Source organism: Lissotriton helveticus, chromosome 10 (assembly GCF_964261635.1).
Source record: "Lissotriton helveticus chromosome 10, aLisHel1.1, whole genome shotgun sequence".
Lineage (NCBI taxonomy): Eukaryota > Metazoa > Chordata > Amphibia > Caudata > Salamandridae > Lissotriton > Lissotriton helveticus.
In genome coordinates this window covers 1,011,486,533-1,011,502,305 of record NC_136071.1, presented here as the reverse complement: position 1 = coordinate 1,011,502,305, position 15,773 = coordinate 1,011,486,533, and the positions used below count along the sequence as shown (strand labels likewise).

General features: G+C 48.1%; 1 protein-coding gene across 5 annotated transcripts in view; it reads right to left on the bottom strand.

Moving 5' to 3' along the window:
- The window catches only part of ICA1 (islet cell autoantigen 1), a 403,261-nt gene that overhangs the window by 44,233 nt on the left and 343,255 nt on the right, over nucleotides 1-15,773 (bottom strand). For all 5 annotated transcript variants that reach the window (XM_078663689.1, XM_078663690.1, XM_078663691.1 and 2 more), the window contains one exon: nucleotides 12,005-12,100. In XM_078663689.1, the coding sequence (XP_078519815.1) occupies nucleotides 12,005-12,100 (96 nt within the window). The remainder of the gene's footprint in view (nucleotides 1-12,004; nucleotides 12,101-15,773) is intronic.

Sequence of the window (15,773 nt, the reverse complement as noted above, 5' to 3'; positions counted from 1 at the left end):
TAAGTCTGAAGTGAGTCATTATTTTTCAAGGTTAACTCCGGAGCTCTGTGTAACCTGTGGGAAATAAAACAGAAAAGAAAGGTGGACAGAGGGGCGGCCCCACCCCCAACAAACCCTCCCAACAACCCCTCTCCCCCCAGACCCCAAACCCAACTCCCTCCTTCCCATCCCAACCCGCTCCCCCCAGCCCCATCTAGTACCCCAACTAGTGAACATAGTCCCAGTCCTGCCCTCATGAAGTGCAGGGCTGTGGTGAGTTACACCTGTGTGGACGACCTGCCACGTCGCTCCCCATGGCTCCCCCCTCCCTGCCCCCCGGACTCGCATAATGATTGATGCTAATGGGTACTCCCCCCGGAGTTCAATCAATCTGAAGACGTGGTGTTCTTGGCCACCTCGTGGATGGCATTGTCCATCTCTTTCTTGATTGTGTGTGCCAGCCATCCCTGGGCGGTCGTGTGGGTGGTTTCGGTGATGTACCCTCCTCTGCCTGGGTGATGCCCAGTAGTGCGCATGTCTCTTGGAGGGAGCAAAGCTGGTGCAGGGCACCGTTCCATTTAAAAATCAGGCAGAAAGGATGCCCCCAGGCGTATGGGATCTCTTTTCCTCTTAAAGTCTGTTGCAACCTTGAAGGCCTTACGCTTTTGAAGTGTGGTCGCTGAAAGGTCTTAGAATAAGGCCACTGAGTGTCCCCGAAACCGCAGGGGTTGCTGCCGCCGTGCTTCCTTGAGGATGTGCTCTTTGAGAGGGTAGTCCGGGAGGAAGGCTAGAATATCCGGAGGTGGGGCAGATGCATGCCTCGCCAACCCCACTCTGTGAGCTCTGTCAATTCTGATCGCAAAGTCAGCCAGTTCCCCCAATACATCCCGAAATAGGGCGTGCAAATAGCCCGTGATGTCCGTTCCTTCTATAGGTGGGACCCCCCGGACCCGGATGTTGTTCCGCCGGGACCTGTTTTCCAAATCCTCGGCGTGGGCTTGCAGGTCCACTTGTTGTTCCTTCATGCGTATTATGTCCTGCTGCAGCTGTTCCACTTCCTCGTCTTGTGCGCGATCCGCGTCTTCGATGGTGGACACCCGTTCGCTGAGTCGGTCCACCTCTCTCCTGATCTCCCATACCTCCCCGGCGACCTCCTGTTTCAAGGTGTGGAAGTCCTCACGGAGGGAGTTGAAGAGCGTCTCTAGGGAGGATTTGGTAATGGGCACCTCTCCTTCATTGAAATCATGCTGGAGCTTGGGTACCCCTGGGGACGACTGACCTTTGTCTCCTTTCTTTGTGTCCTTTTCTTAACATTTCCGGGAGGGTGCGGCCCCCTTTCTTCCTCTGGCCCGCCATTGTGCGTTCCCCGTTGTGGTTTATGGCGCCTCAACCCCCCTTTCTCCAAGCGGGCACTCCACCTGGTGTCCTTCGCCGTGCTTGCTCACTACTACACGTGTGTGTGGGGGGGGCCCCGACGTGGACCTCTTCTCCTGGCGACTCCTGGCACCCCTCACGCCAAATTCGCTGTGGATACGGCCCCAGCACCGGGCTCTCAGGTGCAGTGCCTCTTGTCCGGTGTCGGCCTGGGGCGCATGTGCGGAGTTGCCACCCCCTCGAAGGCCTCCCCTACCTCACCTCACCTCGCTCCGCGATTGGGGGCCACAAGGACCACGGGGTGCTCTTGTGTGGGCCGGCCGGTCGTGCACCACGTGTCTACCGGGCCCCCGGTACTTCTGCCAGTCCCTGGGTTCCCATCACCTCCTGCTCGGTTCTCCGTCCTATTCTGGCCGCTGAGGGGTCAGGCAGCTGCGTGGGGGACTCCCAGTCCCTCCTTGGGTGCTCTCACGACCTTGCTCCAACACCCGGCGGAGCCCACTTGTGGGGCCGGATAGCTTGTGTGGGCCCGGGCAGTCCCGGTCTTGGGCCTCGATTTCAGCGGTCTCTCTCGGCCCCAGTTGTGCCAGCGGCCGTGGGGGGGGGGGGCAACTCCGCCTCTCCCCGTTGCCTCTGTGGCCCCCTTCAGGTGTCTCGTGGGGCCAGGCCACAAAGCAGGCCAGTGCGGGCAGGCTTGTGCGCTCCCAGATGCAGGCCAAGTCCCCGATTTCACCGCTCCCGCCGGCCATTAAGGGTGCAGACGGCCGCGAGTAGGCTGCCCGCATGGGGATCTTCTGTTGCTCTGCCCACCTCGGGCGCCGGCTTATGGAGTCAGTGTGGGGCCGCTACTCCATCTATGGCTCCACCCACTGCTCCTCACCTCGCTTGCGGCTCTGGTTCTGGGGGCTATAGGGCCCCTGGTGTGCCTGACGCAGGTCCGGCGCTCTCCCTCTACTTGGCTCTAGTCCTCTTGATTCGGCCACCGGTCTCGGGCCTCTCCGCTCTCGCCGTCCGGGCTCTCCTTTTCTCTGGGCCACTGGGGGGGGGGAGCGGGCAGCCGCGAGGGGGTCACCCGCTGCTCCGTTGGTGCTCTCTCAGTCCCCTTTCGACACTCTGAAGGCCCGCCCGCCGGGCAGTGCAGCAGGGGCAGACCCGGGTACACCCAGCAGTAGGCCGCGTCCCCAGCCTCGATTTTGGCGCCGCCGACCTCCGGGCGCGCCTCTGCCGCCGGGCCGCCGTCCGTCACCCGCCTCCGGCCGCGGCGCCTCAAAGACAGCAGCGGGGCTGCTGGGACCGGTAGCAAGCAATGCAGGAGCCAGCGCTGCTCCCCGGGGTTGCTCCAGACGCCGCTGCCGCCAGGACTTTTCTCTGTGCACCGTCAACTCACGCGGCCTCCGCCACCGCTCCGGCGATCTTTGCCGCGAAGGGCCTCGTCTCGCTCCTGTCACCGTCGCTCAGAGAGTGCCCGCCTCGGCACCCTCGGTAGTCAGGGGACTCACAACCGTCTCCTGCCCCTGCTAAAGCTTCGTGGGGGGGCAGAAGTGCTATTATTACGGTCCGGGCAAGGCAGTTACGGAGGAGCACTCGGGATGTGCGACGTCTCACTCCGCCATCTTGGCCACGCCCCTCCTATTCTTTTTAGAGTGTCGACAGGTTAGCAACCAGAATTACTACCTTTGAAATATCACCTGCAGGTCAAAGATTTTTTTGCAAACAATATAGATCACTACCCCAAATGTCTCAAAAGTATTATAATCGTTGGCTGTTTGCTGGAGTTGAGGCGGTTGACATTTGGAATGGATATTTTACCCATGATGCAATGAAGTCTGCAGTCTACACCTGTAGCAATTAAAACTTATTATATTTATAATCAACTGAAATTTAACGTGTAAGCATTGACTTACATCTATATAACTTAACCCATCCACTCCCTGAAACAAAACATACATTCCATTCATCAACACTGCGGAACAACAGAAACACAGTCCATGTGCAGCTATCTCCAACCCTTTGACCCCACAGCATGCCAAAAAGCTCTCCCTCAGCGCGAACAAATAAATCTACCTGCAACCTCACGTTCCCCAGCTTTTTTAATAAAGAAACCTCACCTTATCCTAGACTCCAACGGCCATTAATTGCCACCTCGTTGCTCCAACTGAGCTTTAGTTATTCCAAAACAAACAAACACTTTAAAAACACATTCCTGTCTGGATGTATGAAACTCAAGGGCAATTAAAACACCCATTCATCTGTAAATGGTATCTCAGTCCACTCACAAGGGAAGGAGTGTCATTTTAGGTAGTCTACTTTGCCTAATGATTTAGCACCTCGCACCATCCCGTTTCGCACACCATCCTGAGAAGCAACTTTTTTTTGTTTTGAATCTTTTTAGTAGATTTTCTGTTAGCAAGGCAACAATCAGTAGGATACTCCAAAGATAGCTTATATATAGGAAAGCAATTACACTTCGGATCACAAGATACATAGACTCAATTTGGGGCCACAAACTTAACATTGAAAAGCAGCATGCAAAAGTACAGTAGTGCATGAGTCATCACTCAACATGAGGCTGTGTCTCTGAGCTGTTCAGTGCCACTTCCTAAGTCGATTCCACAGTGTCATAGCCAGTGCCCCCATATCTGGTTAATTCCCTCTGGTCTTGTATGTGACTTTTTTGGCGGCCATGTAGAGATCCATCCCAACTTTCCATTCTTGCAGCATTGGGGGGGGGGGGATGGGGACTGGATACATCCCAGTGCTTAGCTATGTCTTGCTTAGCCACCACTAGGCCTAAATTACTAAACCTACGTTTTTTTGCCCTGGGAAGAGCTACTTTTGTGGGGGTGCCAGCAATAAATGTTTAAGATTCATCGGTATGGTTTCCCCCAGTATCCCATTTCGTCATCCACAATTTTGGTCCAGTACCGTTGGATGCTAGGGCATTCCCATATCGCGTGTATGTATGTCCCATGCTCCATCCCACAGCGAAGGCAACTAGGTGAATCAGTTCAACTGAAGCTATGCAGATGGGCCCCATCATAATAGATCCTATGAAGGAGTTTAAATTGGAAGATTCGAAGTTGTACTTCAATTGAGACTTCCCTAAGGCAGCATCCCAGTCCAAGTCATCGAATTCTCCCACTTCGCTTTCACAGGGTTGTCTTAGTTTCGTCAGAAATTTCAGACTATTATTAGTGATCATTCTATGGGTCCATGACACCGTTTTTTCTGGACTCTCCCCCATGAGCAGACTCCCTTCTAGAGGTGCGTACTCTGGTATATTTTCAAGGTCTAATTTCCCGGTCATCCAAGCATTGTGGAGTAGTAGGTATTTGTAGTGCTGTGTCTTACTAAACTGATAGACTCCCTGAACAGAGTTGAAAGTAATTAGGGCACCACCTTCTATAATGTCTCCAGTTTTAGAGATGCCCATGGTATCCCTGGCCCCAAAACCCCGTAGTTCCTTGAATTCCTTCAGACGTGTTTCTTCCCTGAGGTGAATCGCTCGTGTAATTTGTGTGTTCCATTTCATCCATCTTTCTGCCCCTTCCAGGCTTCTATCACTACCTGTGTTGCTGGTAGCAGCTTCTTTACCCCATGTACCACCATAGAGATAATGCATGTAAGAATGGGCTTGGAATGGAGTCTGTTCAGCGGCGTATTTTTGGTGATCTTCGGCATATGTCCTCATTCATTAATCACTATTAAAGGCACCACCCAGTAATATTCCTTTATGTCAGGAAGTGCTATTCATTCCATTATACCGATTCCTTTGTAGGTTTTGCAACGCAACCTTCGGGTGTTCTCTGCTCCCAAGGAACGGCCTAACCTCTCCTTCAATTTTAGCAAATATTTCTATTTCTTCCAGGATTTTATGATGGGTATTTTGAGGTGGGTAGAGGAGTTTCGGCACTGTTATTTTAAACATTGCTGTCTTGTCCAAGATAGTCAGTGGCAGTGACCTCCATCTCTCTACATCTTCATGGAACTTTGAGGATTCTGCAGACATTAAGTTCTAAGCGGTCATTTCTGTTTATGGTCACATATATACCAAGGTAAAACCCCCTACTGTCCACCTGCAAGGTATACTGGGGGGACAAATTGTCAAGCCGCTGGATAAAAGCTAGACTTATCTCAAATGATCTTGGAGCCTGTGTGTGCCCCGTATTGTCAACTATGTGGAAGAGCCTAGAGAGAGTTCGCAAGGGCTTTGTTACATACAACAAAATGTCATCAGCGAATAGGGATATTCATTTGTTTCCCCGAGTCGTCTTTCTTTACCCGGAAGCCTGCAAGGTAAGGGTGGGTACATATAATACATGCAAGTGGTTCCGACACTAGGGCAAATAATAGCGGGGACAGAAGACATCCCTTGCGGGTGCCCCTCTCGATAAGGAATTCTGAGGGTACTTCACCATTTACCCGCACCAGGCACCTGGATCCATGTATAGCAGGGCAATCCAAGATCGAAATTTAGGGCCAAACCCATATTTCACTAGGACCTGCCTTAAGAATGGCCAGTGGACTGTATCAAATGCCTTCTTTGCATCTAAGGACAATAGCATATGTGGTCCTCCCTATTTTGGATAGTCTCAAGCCAACGGCGGGGGTCGAACTGTGTCGATCTCTTGGGATAAAGCCCAACTGGTCATAGTGAATTAGGGTGGTAATAACCTTCAAGAGTTTCGAGGCCAGGATGGAGGCTAGAATATTTGTCTCAAAATTTGTTAGGAAAAATCGAGTGGTAGGAGCTGCATTCGGTCTTGCGTTTTCCAGGTTTATGTGTTAACACTATTTTGCCGTTTCACAAGACATGTGAAAGGGTTTCCTCTTTTTGCGCCTCGGTGTACAGAATGAGAAGGGGAAACATCGGTTACATTGCGGTGTTTACACCGCAATACATTTTCAACACGGGTATTACAACGTAAGTCATTACAATGACCTGCGCTGGATGGCGATCTAACCTAAGGAATAGTGTGATTTACTATTCCAACACCTTCCCTACTGTACGTAGACTGGAGTCGGAATAGTAAATCATACTATTCCTAAGTCCAATGCCCTCAAGCACAAGTCGTTGTAATGACTTGCGTAGTAATGCCTGCGTTGTAAAGGTATTGCGGTGTAAACACCGCGATGTAACGTCGTATATTCATTGAGAAGGTGTAGACTCAGAAGCCTAGCAATTTTCTTAAACATATCTCCTGTAATACCGTTAGGGTCTGGGGTCTTTCTGGGTTTCAGGTTTTCTATAGCTGTCTGCACTTCCTCAGGTGTGATATCATCTTCCATCACCTGGCAGTCCTCCAGCATAAGGGAAGGCATGGGTATCTCCTCCAGGTACGTAACTACATGTGAGGCGTCAACCAATTGACGAACCCTGTAAAAGGCTGAAAAGTATTTGGCAAACTCCTGTGTGATTTACCCTGCTGTGACATAGGTTTCTCCTTTTTCTCCAGTTATGGCATCTACTCATCGTGCCACCACCTCTTGTCTTCTCAACCATGCTAGTAGCCTACCAGTGTTATCACCAGTGTCATTAGATGTCTTTGTGTATCTAGGATAGCGACTTTAGCCTCCTGATGTTCCAAAGCCTGATATTCTCTGGGGAGTGCTGCTATAGTGCGTAGTACTGAGGGGTCTGTAGGTGGCCCCTGCGGTCCCTCGAGTTGCACTATTCTTCCCAGCTCAATCATGTCCCTGGATTCCCTCCCCTTTTTATGTGCGATGTGGTACTAGGGTCTACCCAGGTGTTTTCCACCCTACATGGTCAGGTTTTCTTAATGGGTAACGCTACACCTCAGGATCCTGACATAAGCAGAAGAGTGAAGCAATGTCATTATCTCCGCCTGGTCTCCTTCGGACTCGTAGAACAAGTTACTTACCTTTGGTAACGATATATCTGTAAGAAACAGAGGTATGTTATATATTCCTTACCTTAGAATTACCCCCAGGCGTCAGACTGGATCCGGAGAATTTGTGTCAGCAGTACCCCTGCGCGTCAAAAGGTGGCGTCGGAACACTCCGCTTTCGTCGTTGGCGTCGTGGTCACCGGGATGACGACACAGTAGCTACTTAGACGCCGCCCTCGCGCTCTGACGTCAGATCTTTATTTTCCCATGCCAGCAAGCGCAGATACGGAGAGAGCGGTACCGCCAGTCACATTTTGACTGACTTTTTCTCGACTTTTGTCGACATCATTTTTAAGTCCATCGACTCCTGGTGCACGAGGGATGCCTGGCTTCAAGGCTTGCGGTTCCTGTAGCAGACTGATGTCTGTGACAGATCTGCACCGCATGTGCCTCTTCTGCCTGGAGCGCGACCATGAACCCAAGTCGTGCTCTGACTGCTGACCATGTATCTGAAGTCTTTGTAGGAGCGGTCCCCAAAGCTTCTCGAGGCCCGGCAGTTGACTCCGCGCCGTTCCAGGTCCTGGTCGCATAGGAGTTTGAGGGACCAGTCACGGAGCCATCATCACTCTTAAACCAAGTGTTCTCACTCAGGGTCAGATAGTGCTAACCGCCCTATCTCCAACATCCGCACTCTAACCAAACTCCTAGAAAAATACGTCAAATCACAACTCTGTGCTAACATCGAGAATTTCCAACTCCTGGACAGACATCAATCTGGCTTTCGGAGTGGGCACAGCACTGAATCTGCTCTCACTAACGTTATGGATGACATTTTAAAAATGCTTGACCAAAATGAATCTTGCCTCCTAATCCTCCATGACGTTTCCTCTGCGTTTGACACTGTCAATCATGACAACCTCCTATTCATTTTGGATAACAGGATGGGCCTTTATGGGCGGGTGTTGCAATGGTTCTCGTTCTTCCTCCACCACAGATCCCAAAGAGTCAAGGCGAACCACTCCCTCTCCAGTATCCATGGGTGTTCCCCAAGGGTCCGTCCTATCTCCCATTCTCTTCAACTTGTTCTTGGAACCATTAGCTAATGCACTAAATTCCACTAATATTCTCTTCCATATGTATGTGGATGATACGCAACTATCTGAAAATCTCCTCCCCGGATAACCTCATATAACTCAACACTACTTTAACGAATATTCAAAACTGGTTAACGAGAACCACCTCCTGCTCAACACCTCCAAAACAAAATTCCTTCTCACTTCTCCTCCGAATCACATCTCCAAGTTAAACCTTTGGATGAAGCACCTCACAGCCTTCAACTGCTTCCTCTTCATTATTGACTCAGCCAAATCTCTCGGAATCACCCTTGACAAGCATCTGAACATGAAGAATCATATTATCAATGTGTCCAAGGGAGTTAATCACCTGATGAGGATACTCCGGAATCTCAAACCATTCCTTCCACAAGCTGACTTCAAGCAGGTGGTCCAAGCGCTTGTTTTCCTGAGGCTAGATTATGTCAGTGTTACTCTCTGTGGCCTCCCCAAATATACCTTGGCCTCACCAAGGGGCCAAGGTATACGGGTTACGGTTACCAAAAGAAATGCGCACATATCCCCAGTCCTTAAATCCCTAAATTAGTTGCCCTACGAAGCAGGAATTGCCTGCCTGTCTCACAAAACCCTCCATTTCAAAATCCCCAGTTATCTAGCACAAAAGCTAGAATTTTCCAGAGGTGATAGAATTTCAAGAAGTGCCAACTCTTTCCTCCTGAAACCGCAAATCTTTCGCAAAAAGAGAACGTGTCACCAAGCTTTGGAACTCTCTCTCACCAGAAGTACGCAGAATCTCCTCCATGGTTGCTTTCAAATTGGAAGCTAAAAGACACCTTATGAACAAGTTCTCACCTTAAATGGGCTTAGATCCTCTGCTCCATGGTATTGGACTTGCCTTTAAGACCGGCGCTGGGTGCTATTCTTCTTTAAGTTATCATTTGCTCCCTTCCTAGTTCGATATGTACCAGTTCTGTCTTATTCTCGGTCCACTTTTTTTTGTTTGTAACTGTTCTGTTTGGTATTCTTATTTGATGCCGGTACTGCATTTATTACCTTTCCTTCCCTCCAATTGTAAAGCGCTCCGATATCCTTTGGAATCATGTTCACGCTATATAAAACTTGATATCTAAATAAATAGGTTTTAAAATTCTAAACGCTAACAGAATTATAAAAAAAATATGGTTTGTTTTGATCAGGTCATGTGATACTGTGAACATCCTCATTGAGCTTTCTCAAAGGGCCCGACAGCTAAACTCTTATTGAAGCTTGTTAATATTTTCTTAGGATTGGTATGATGGTATAACCTTTCTGTTATATTAATTATCTGTGTGTGGATGCTTTATTTTACAGATGTTTCCTATTGTCTTGACTTACGTTATTCAGTCTGCTTGCTAGCCCCTCAACCGGGTTCTTGAGCAAACATGCCCTATTGCAGGGTGCTTTCCTTTTTTACGTTGCTACCACCTATATTGTCTTAGCAAGGTGCAGAAACTTGCACATAACCTCTGAGGTGCATCACTTACAGTCAGTTTATATTGGCCATGCCCCCACTATGGGGGCTCTCTTTCAAAGCATAGTTTTGCATTCTGCTGGCAGTAAGTACTCCAAAACAATAAGCACTTTTAGAATCTTTGAGATGATTCAGACTATACCTACAATCACAATACGTTTTATCAAATAAACTTATTTATGGCCCTTTGAGAAGTGGGTTTCCCCTAAAACTGTATGGGGCTCACCTCTTTAATGCTATACTCTGCATAAGACTCTTTAAATAAAAAAAGCCATGGTTTAGAGAATGGCGATTAGGAAGATCTCCCCAACCACATGGCTATCACCTATTTCCTAGTTTTTCAATATTTATGCCTACTAAGCACCGCTTTATGCTCCTTCTGCTGGTTTCACCTACATGAGTTGCGGTGCTGACCCTTGTAGGTGGCCAACTTCACCTTAACATGTAATCACTACTTGCCAAGTGATATAGGATTCTACCCACGAAGAGGGGAGAAGGGAGGGCATGGGGCTGGTAAACCATCATATTAGTCTGAAAGGAGTGTGGTGTGCTTTTTATGACACAGAGTGCTAAAAGAACTGGACACACAACTATTCAGGTTAGTTTTGTGGCGCTGCTCGTAATCCCACTTATTGTGACATGCCAGTAAGGCATCCTCTTGTTGAAAATCTATCTAATTTGACTCAGACTACTGCTCAACCTAACAGGAGGCAAAACAGACCTCCTGGTTTACTGATGGAGAATGGGAATTTCTTGTTAGCCTTCATTTTCAGTCAGATCTAAGGTGTTTAAATTGAAACAGAACACAAGTTTGAAGCTTGAGTTGTCTATGAGGTTGCATGGAACACACAGGGGTGGTTAATAACCTCATTATTGCTAACACCCATCAACAACTTTATATTATGTGGTCTTTCCCGCATGCAGCTGAACTATTGGATCTACTGCTAAGTAGAAGAGGATGCATGGGTGAGATATGCCCATCACAGCCTCAACATTGTCAGCCCTCAAACCCTAGCAATACGTTTAGAAATAGCCTATACATACCGCCAAGCACATCCATCTTGCTATACCCTCCCTCAAATACATAGTCTATACCGTGTGCTCTACCACAGTTCCAAATAATTAAAAACACCTCCCCGGGACGAATATTAACAAAAGTCCAATACCTGGCATCCTGCCACCCTCCTTGTTACTTTTCTTCTCCACCCATCCTTTTATTTTAAAATGTAATACCTGTTGTCTGTACACTCCCCACTACGATGGTATCTCTCTTGCCTGTATATCCTAACACTTTTTAAATACATGTTTAGCTTCCTGCCACTCTACAGCTTATCTCTAAAATGGAAGCTATGCTCTCTGCTCTCATCACATCAGAGTTCCGGTGCTGCACTAAAAGGCAGAGGTCAGCCCTGACTGAACTCACATCAGCACAGGGGACGTACGCAGATCCTATGCTGATGGGATGCAGTGTACAGAACTGATAGAAGCAATTGAGACTGCCGATATTCAGTCTCGATTCCACCATCTCCTTCTGGACCCTGAAGACCTAGGTTAGGTGGAAAACATTGTGGGAAACAAGCACTTTGCCTGGTGAAGTAACAGCAGTAGAAAAATAAAATTTGTTTCTCCACTACGGTTATGTCATTGCAGTGAATAACCGGAATCAGAACCTGGTATGACTACTAAAGGCTCTCTATCAGAGCAAACGCAAGACATTTAGAGATAGGTTTTCAAACATGCATTTCAGGCTTTCATGCATTACAAAGCACTGTCAGGCCTCACAACTCATGCAACCCCCCCCCCCCCCCCCCTTGATTCAATCTGCTATGCTTTCACATGGTGACAGCACAGAAGATCTCTTCCAAAATGAACAGCTCCCTCTAGCTGGATTCCTCTCCTAGTCCTCTTGAATTAGGACTAAGAGAACATTCTGACAAAGGCCTCAATCCCCCCGGACCCCTTATTCGAAAATGGCAGCCATCACTACTTACTTCATTAAATCAATATAAAAAGTGGTTTATGGCAACAACAAAAATGCACATTCTTTTAATATGTAATTGTGTGAATCACATACAATCTAACAAATAGAGCCAGTAACAAAAATATAAAATAATAGGTAATATCAGTCAGTGGTTGTTTAAATGGAAAACATCATGTGCAAAATCAGAAACCTATAAGCACAGAATGTAAAGAATAAGCACAGAGAACCATTTATATACCTTGTCCTGTTTTTTTGTTAACATCGGCATTTAGACTGTTCATTGTCTGTGCTGGTTGAGGTGCAGCTTGCATGGCGACATTGCTGGTTTCCCATCCTGAAATTCAATATTAAATTAGTATTAGTGTCAGAAAATGCATTTTCACAGTAAATAATCATGCTTTACCAGTGGTTCTTGACCCTTTGACTTCTGTGAACTCCCACTAAATTGTTACTGGAATCCGGGGACCCCACTGAGTCTTTAGTGGATGCAAGGGAACCTGGCCAAAGCAACTTTGATGATTTGATCAACCAAACAATAGACAAAAAGAACAAGTTATAAGGTGCACTCTGTACTCTCTAGGGTTGGTGGCCGTTTATGACGACCCCGTGAAATTGGAATCCTTTTCAAAGGTGGAACAAAAAAATTCTATTTTAAAGAAATGTGTACAAGAAAGAGAGCAGAGAAATAAAGATAAAGCTGCAATAATTGCATATAATAAGAGACCCCCTTTGGTGTACGGCCTATCCTCGTACCTTGCTTGTGAGACCAATAATTGCCATCATTTCATTTTTAAGCGAATATGTTCTCGGAGACAACAACTACGACAATGTCCGTGTGACTCCCGATCAAAATAATCAATTATACACAATGTTTTTCTGCCATTTTTATGAAACAGAGGGGAAAAGATTTATCCTATAGCACTGTCTGTTATGTTACAATTAGAGACTCCATAGGTTTGCCTGACGTGGCCTCGTTTTTAGGTACAGCACCAAAAACTGGCAGATTAGCAAACATGTGATCAAATGTTAAAACCTGTGTAATATGCACAGCTCGAACAAATCTAAATGTATTAAGATGTAGATGAACTAGTGAGGTGATGTATATGCTGTTTTTAAGGGTTATAGGCTACATTTTTAGATATCACCCTTTTTATGATAAATTATTGATATGTTTGTATAATTTTATCTGAACTTTTTATGCATTTGTTTCTAAATGCGAAATAAAGTATAGATTGATTGATTTAACAAGATACTTACCTTCGGTAACGATGTATCTGTAAAAGCAATGCAAGACACGGACCACTGCTGCACATAACAAGGGCACTGTAAGGGAGTTCCTATTCCTAGAAGTCAGTTTGCAGGACGGGGAGGATGGGTGGGGCGGTCTATAACTACTAATGTGTGTTACAGATACATCGTCGCCGAAGGCAAGTCACTTATTCATTTGAAAGAGACTGTAGTTATAGATTCCTTACCCTAGAATAGATACCCAAGCAATGTTAACACCGGAGGTGGATCTGTGAACCAAGTTCACACCAGGAAGTCCCGGAGAACAGAAAGGCCGAAAAACCTATTTCTCTGGACTAGGCTGTCCAGCCAGTAATGTCTTGTGAACGTGTGCAGGGATGCCCACGAGGCTGCCTGGCAGATGTCAACCAACGGAACTCCACGTTCCAAAGCAGTAGTGGCTGCCGTCGCCCTGGTAGAGTGGGTGCACAGGCCTACCGGAGGTTCCTTTATCGCCAAAGAATAACAAACTTTGATAGGACAACCCACCTAGTGATGGACCGTTTGTGCACGGCCTGACCTTTCTTAGCACCCACATAACCCACGAAGAGTTGATCGTCCATCCGGAAAGCTTTATTGCAGGCCAGGTAGGACAGCGCATGTTTTGGGTCCAGATGGTGGAGTCTCTCCTCTTTGGAAGAGTGCGGAGGCGTAAAGGTGGGCAATATGATGGTTTGGCCTGGAAAGAGGTAACCACCTTGTGCAGAAAAGAAGGCCTAGTACGGAGGACCACTTTTTCCGGATGGACAGCAAGAAAGGGAGGTTTGGAAGCAAGAGCTTGAAGCTCACTCACCCTGCGAGCAGAGGTGATACCGAGCAGGATAGCAGTTTTCAAAGTAAGAAGATGAAGAGGACAATTATGTAGTGGCTCAAAGGGAGCACACAGGATAAGTGAGCACAAGATTCACGTGCTACTGGGGCATTACGAAAGGAGGAGGAAAGAGATGAGTAATGCCCTTCAGAAATCTATTAACAATAGGGTACTTGAAAAGAGAAGGCTGATCAGGAAGGCAAGTAAAGGCCAAAATAGCCGAAAGATAGCTTTAAGGGTGCCCAGAGCAGACCCCTGTTGGGCCAAAGAAAGAATGAAGAGGAGAATCTCAGAAAGAGGGGCAGAAAGGGGATCCACAGCCTATGCTGTGCACCGGCCTTAAATTTGTTCCATCTACAGGCGTATACAGTTTTAGTGGAGGGCCGCCAAGATGACGTTAGAGACTTTGGGAGGAAGGTCAAAAGCTGTCAACTGCTGCCGCTCAATCTCCACGCAAGGAGGTGGAGGCTGGACAGGTTTGGTGGAGAACTGTCCTCTGCTGCTGCGACAGAAGATCCTCCCGAATAGGCAGTCTGATCGGAGGATCGATGACCATGCTTGGGGTACCAGACTCTTCGTGCCCAGTCCGGAGTCACAAGAATGACTAGGGTCCGGTGGCGCTTGATCTTCTTCAACGCTCTGGGTGGAAGTGGTACAGGCAGAAAGGTGTACAGGAGGCCGCAATTCCACTTGTGACGAAAGGCATCGCCGAGCGAGTGCCGCCTTGGATACTCCAACACACAGAACTGCTGGCATTGCGCGTTCTCTTCAGTGGCGAATAGATCTAACCAAGGCTTTCCTCACTCTTGAAGGAGACCTTGCACCACCTCAGAGTGAAGACGCCATTCGTGATCCATCATGCACCTGCGGCTGAGTTCATCCGCCCTGGAGTTCAAGGAACCCACCAGGTGTTGAACCACCAGGAATATGCCCTGATGTTCCAGCCATGCCCAAAGGCGAAGAGCCACTTGACATAATGTTGTTGTCCATGAACACCTGCACTACTCTTCCTTTGACAGAAGGAAGAAATACCTTCAGTTCAAGATTGATCGCTCGAAGCTTCGGAAGGTTGATGTGGAGCCCGGACTCCACCGGAGACAAGAGGTCTCTGATCTCCACATCTCCCATGTGGCTGCTCCATCCCAGGAGTGTTGCATCTGTCACCACTGTGAACTCTGGTACAGGAAGGAAGAGGCATCTGCCGTTGACCCAATCCTGGTATGTTAGTCACCACCGCAATTGGCTCGTAGCCCCCTCCGAGATTTGGACAACATCGGAAAGATTCCCCATATGCTGCACCCACTGGAACTTCAGGTCCCACTGCAGAGCCCGCATATGCCATCTGGCATGATCTACCAGCAGGATGCATGAGGCCATGAGGTCCAGCAGCCTTAGGGTCATTCACACCGACCTACTGGATAGAGGCTGAAATATCGGTATCACTGCCCGAATATCCCAGACTTGAGGCTTGGGAGGATAAGCCCGAAACTGCGCTCTATCCAGAACTGCTCCGATGAAAAGGAGCTTCTGAGAGGGAATCAGGTGCAACTTCGGCATGTTGATAGTGAACCCCAGAGAATGCAGGAGGTCTGCCGTATCCTGGAGATGGGAGAGGACAGCCAGGGGCGAGCCCGTCTTCAACAGCCAGTGAAGACTGGAACCCCTGAACTGCGCAGATGAGCTGCGACCACTGCCATAACATTTGTGACCATAGAGGTGCGCTGGTAAGGCCAAAGGGGAGCACAGTAAACTAAAAATGCATGTAGCCTACCATGAACCGTAGGTAGCGCCTTTCGGCAGGCAAGATGGGGATGTGAAAATAAGCGTCCTGCAAGTCCAACCCAACCATCCAGTCTCTAGGGTCGAAGGCAGAGAGGACCTGGGCCAAGATTAACATTTTAAACTTCTC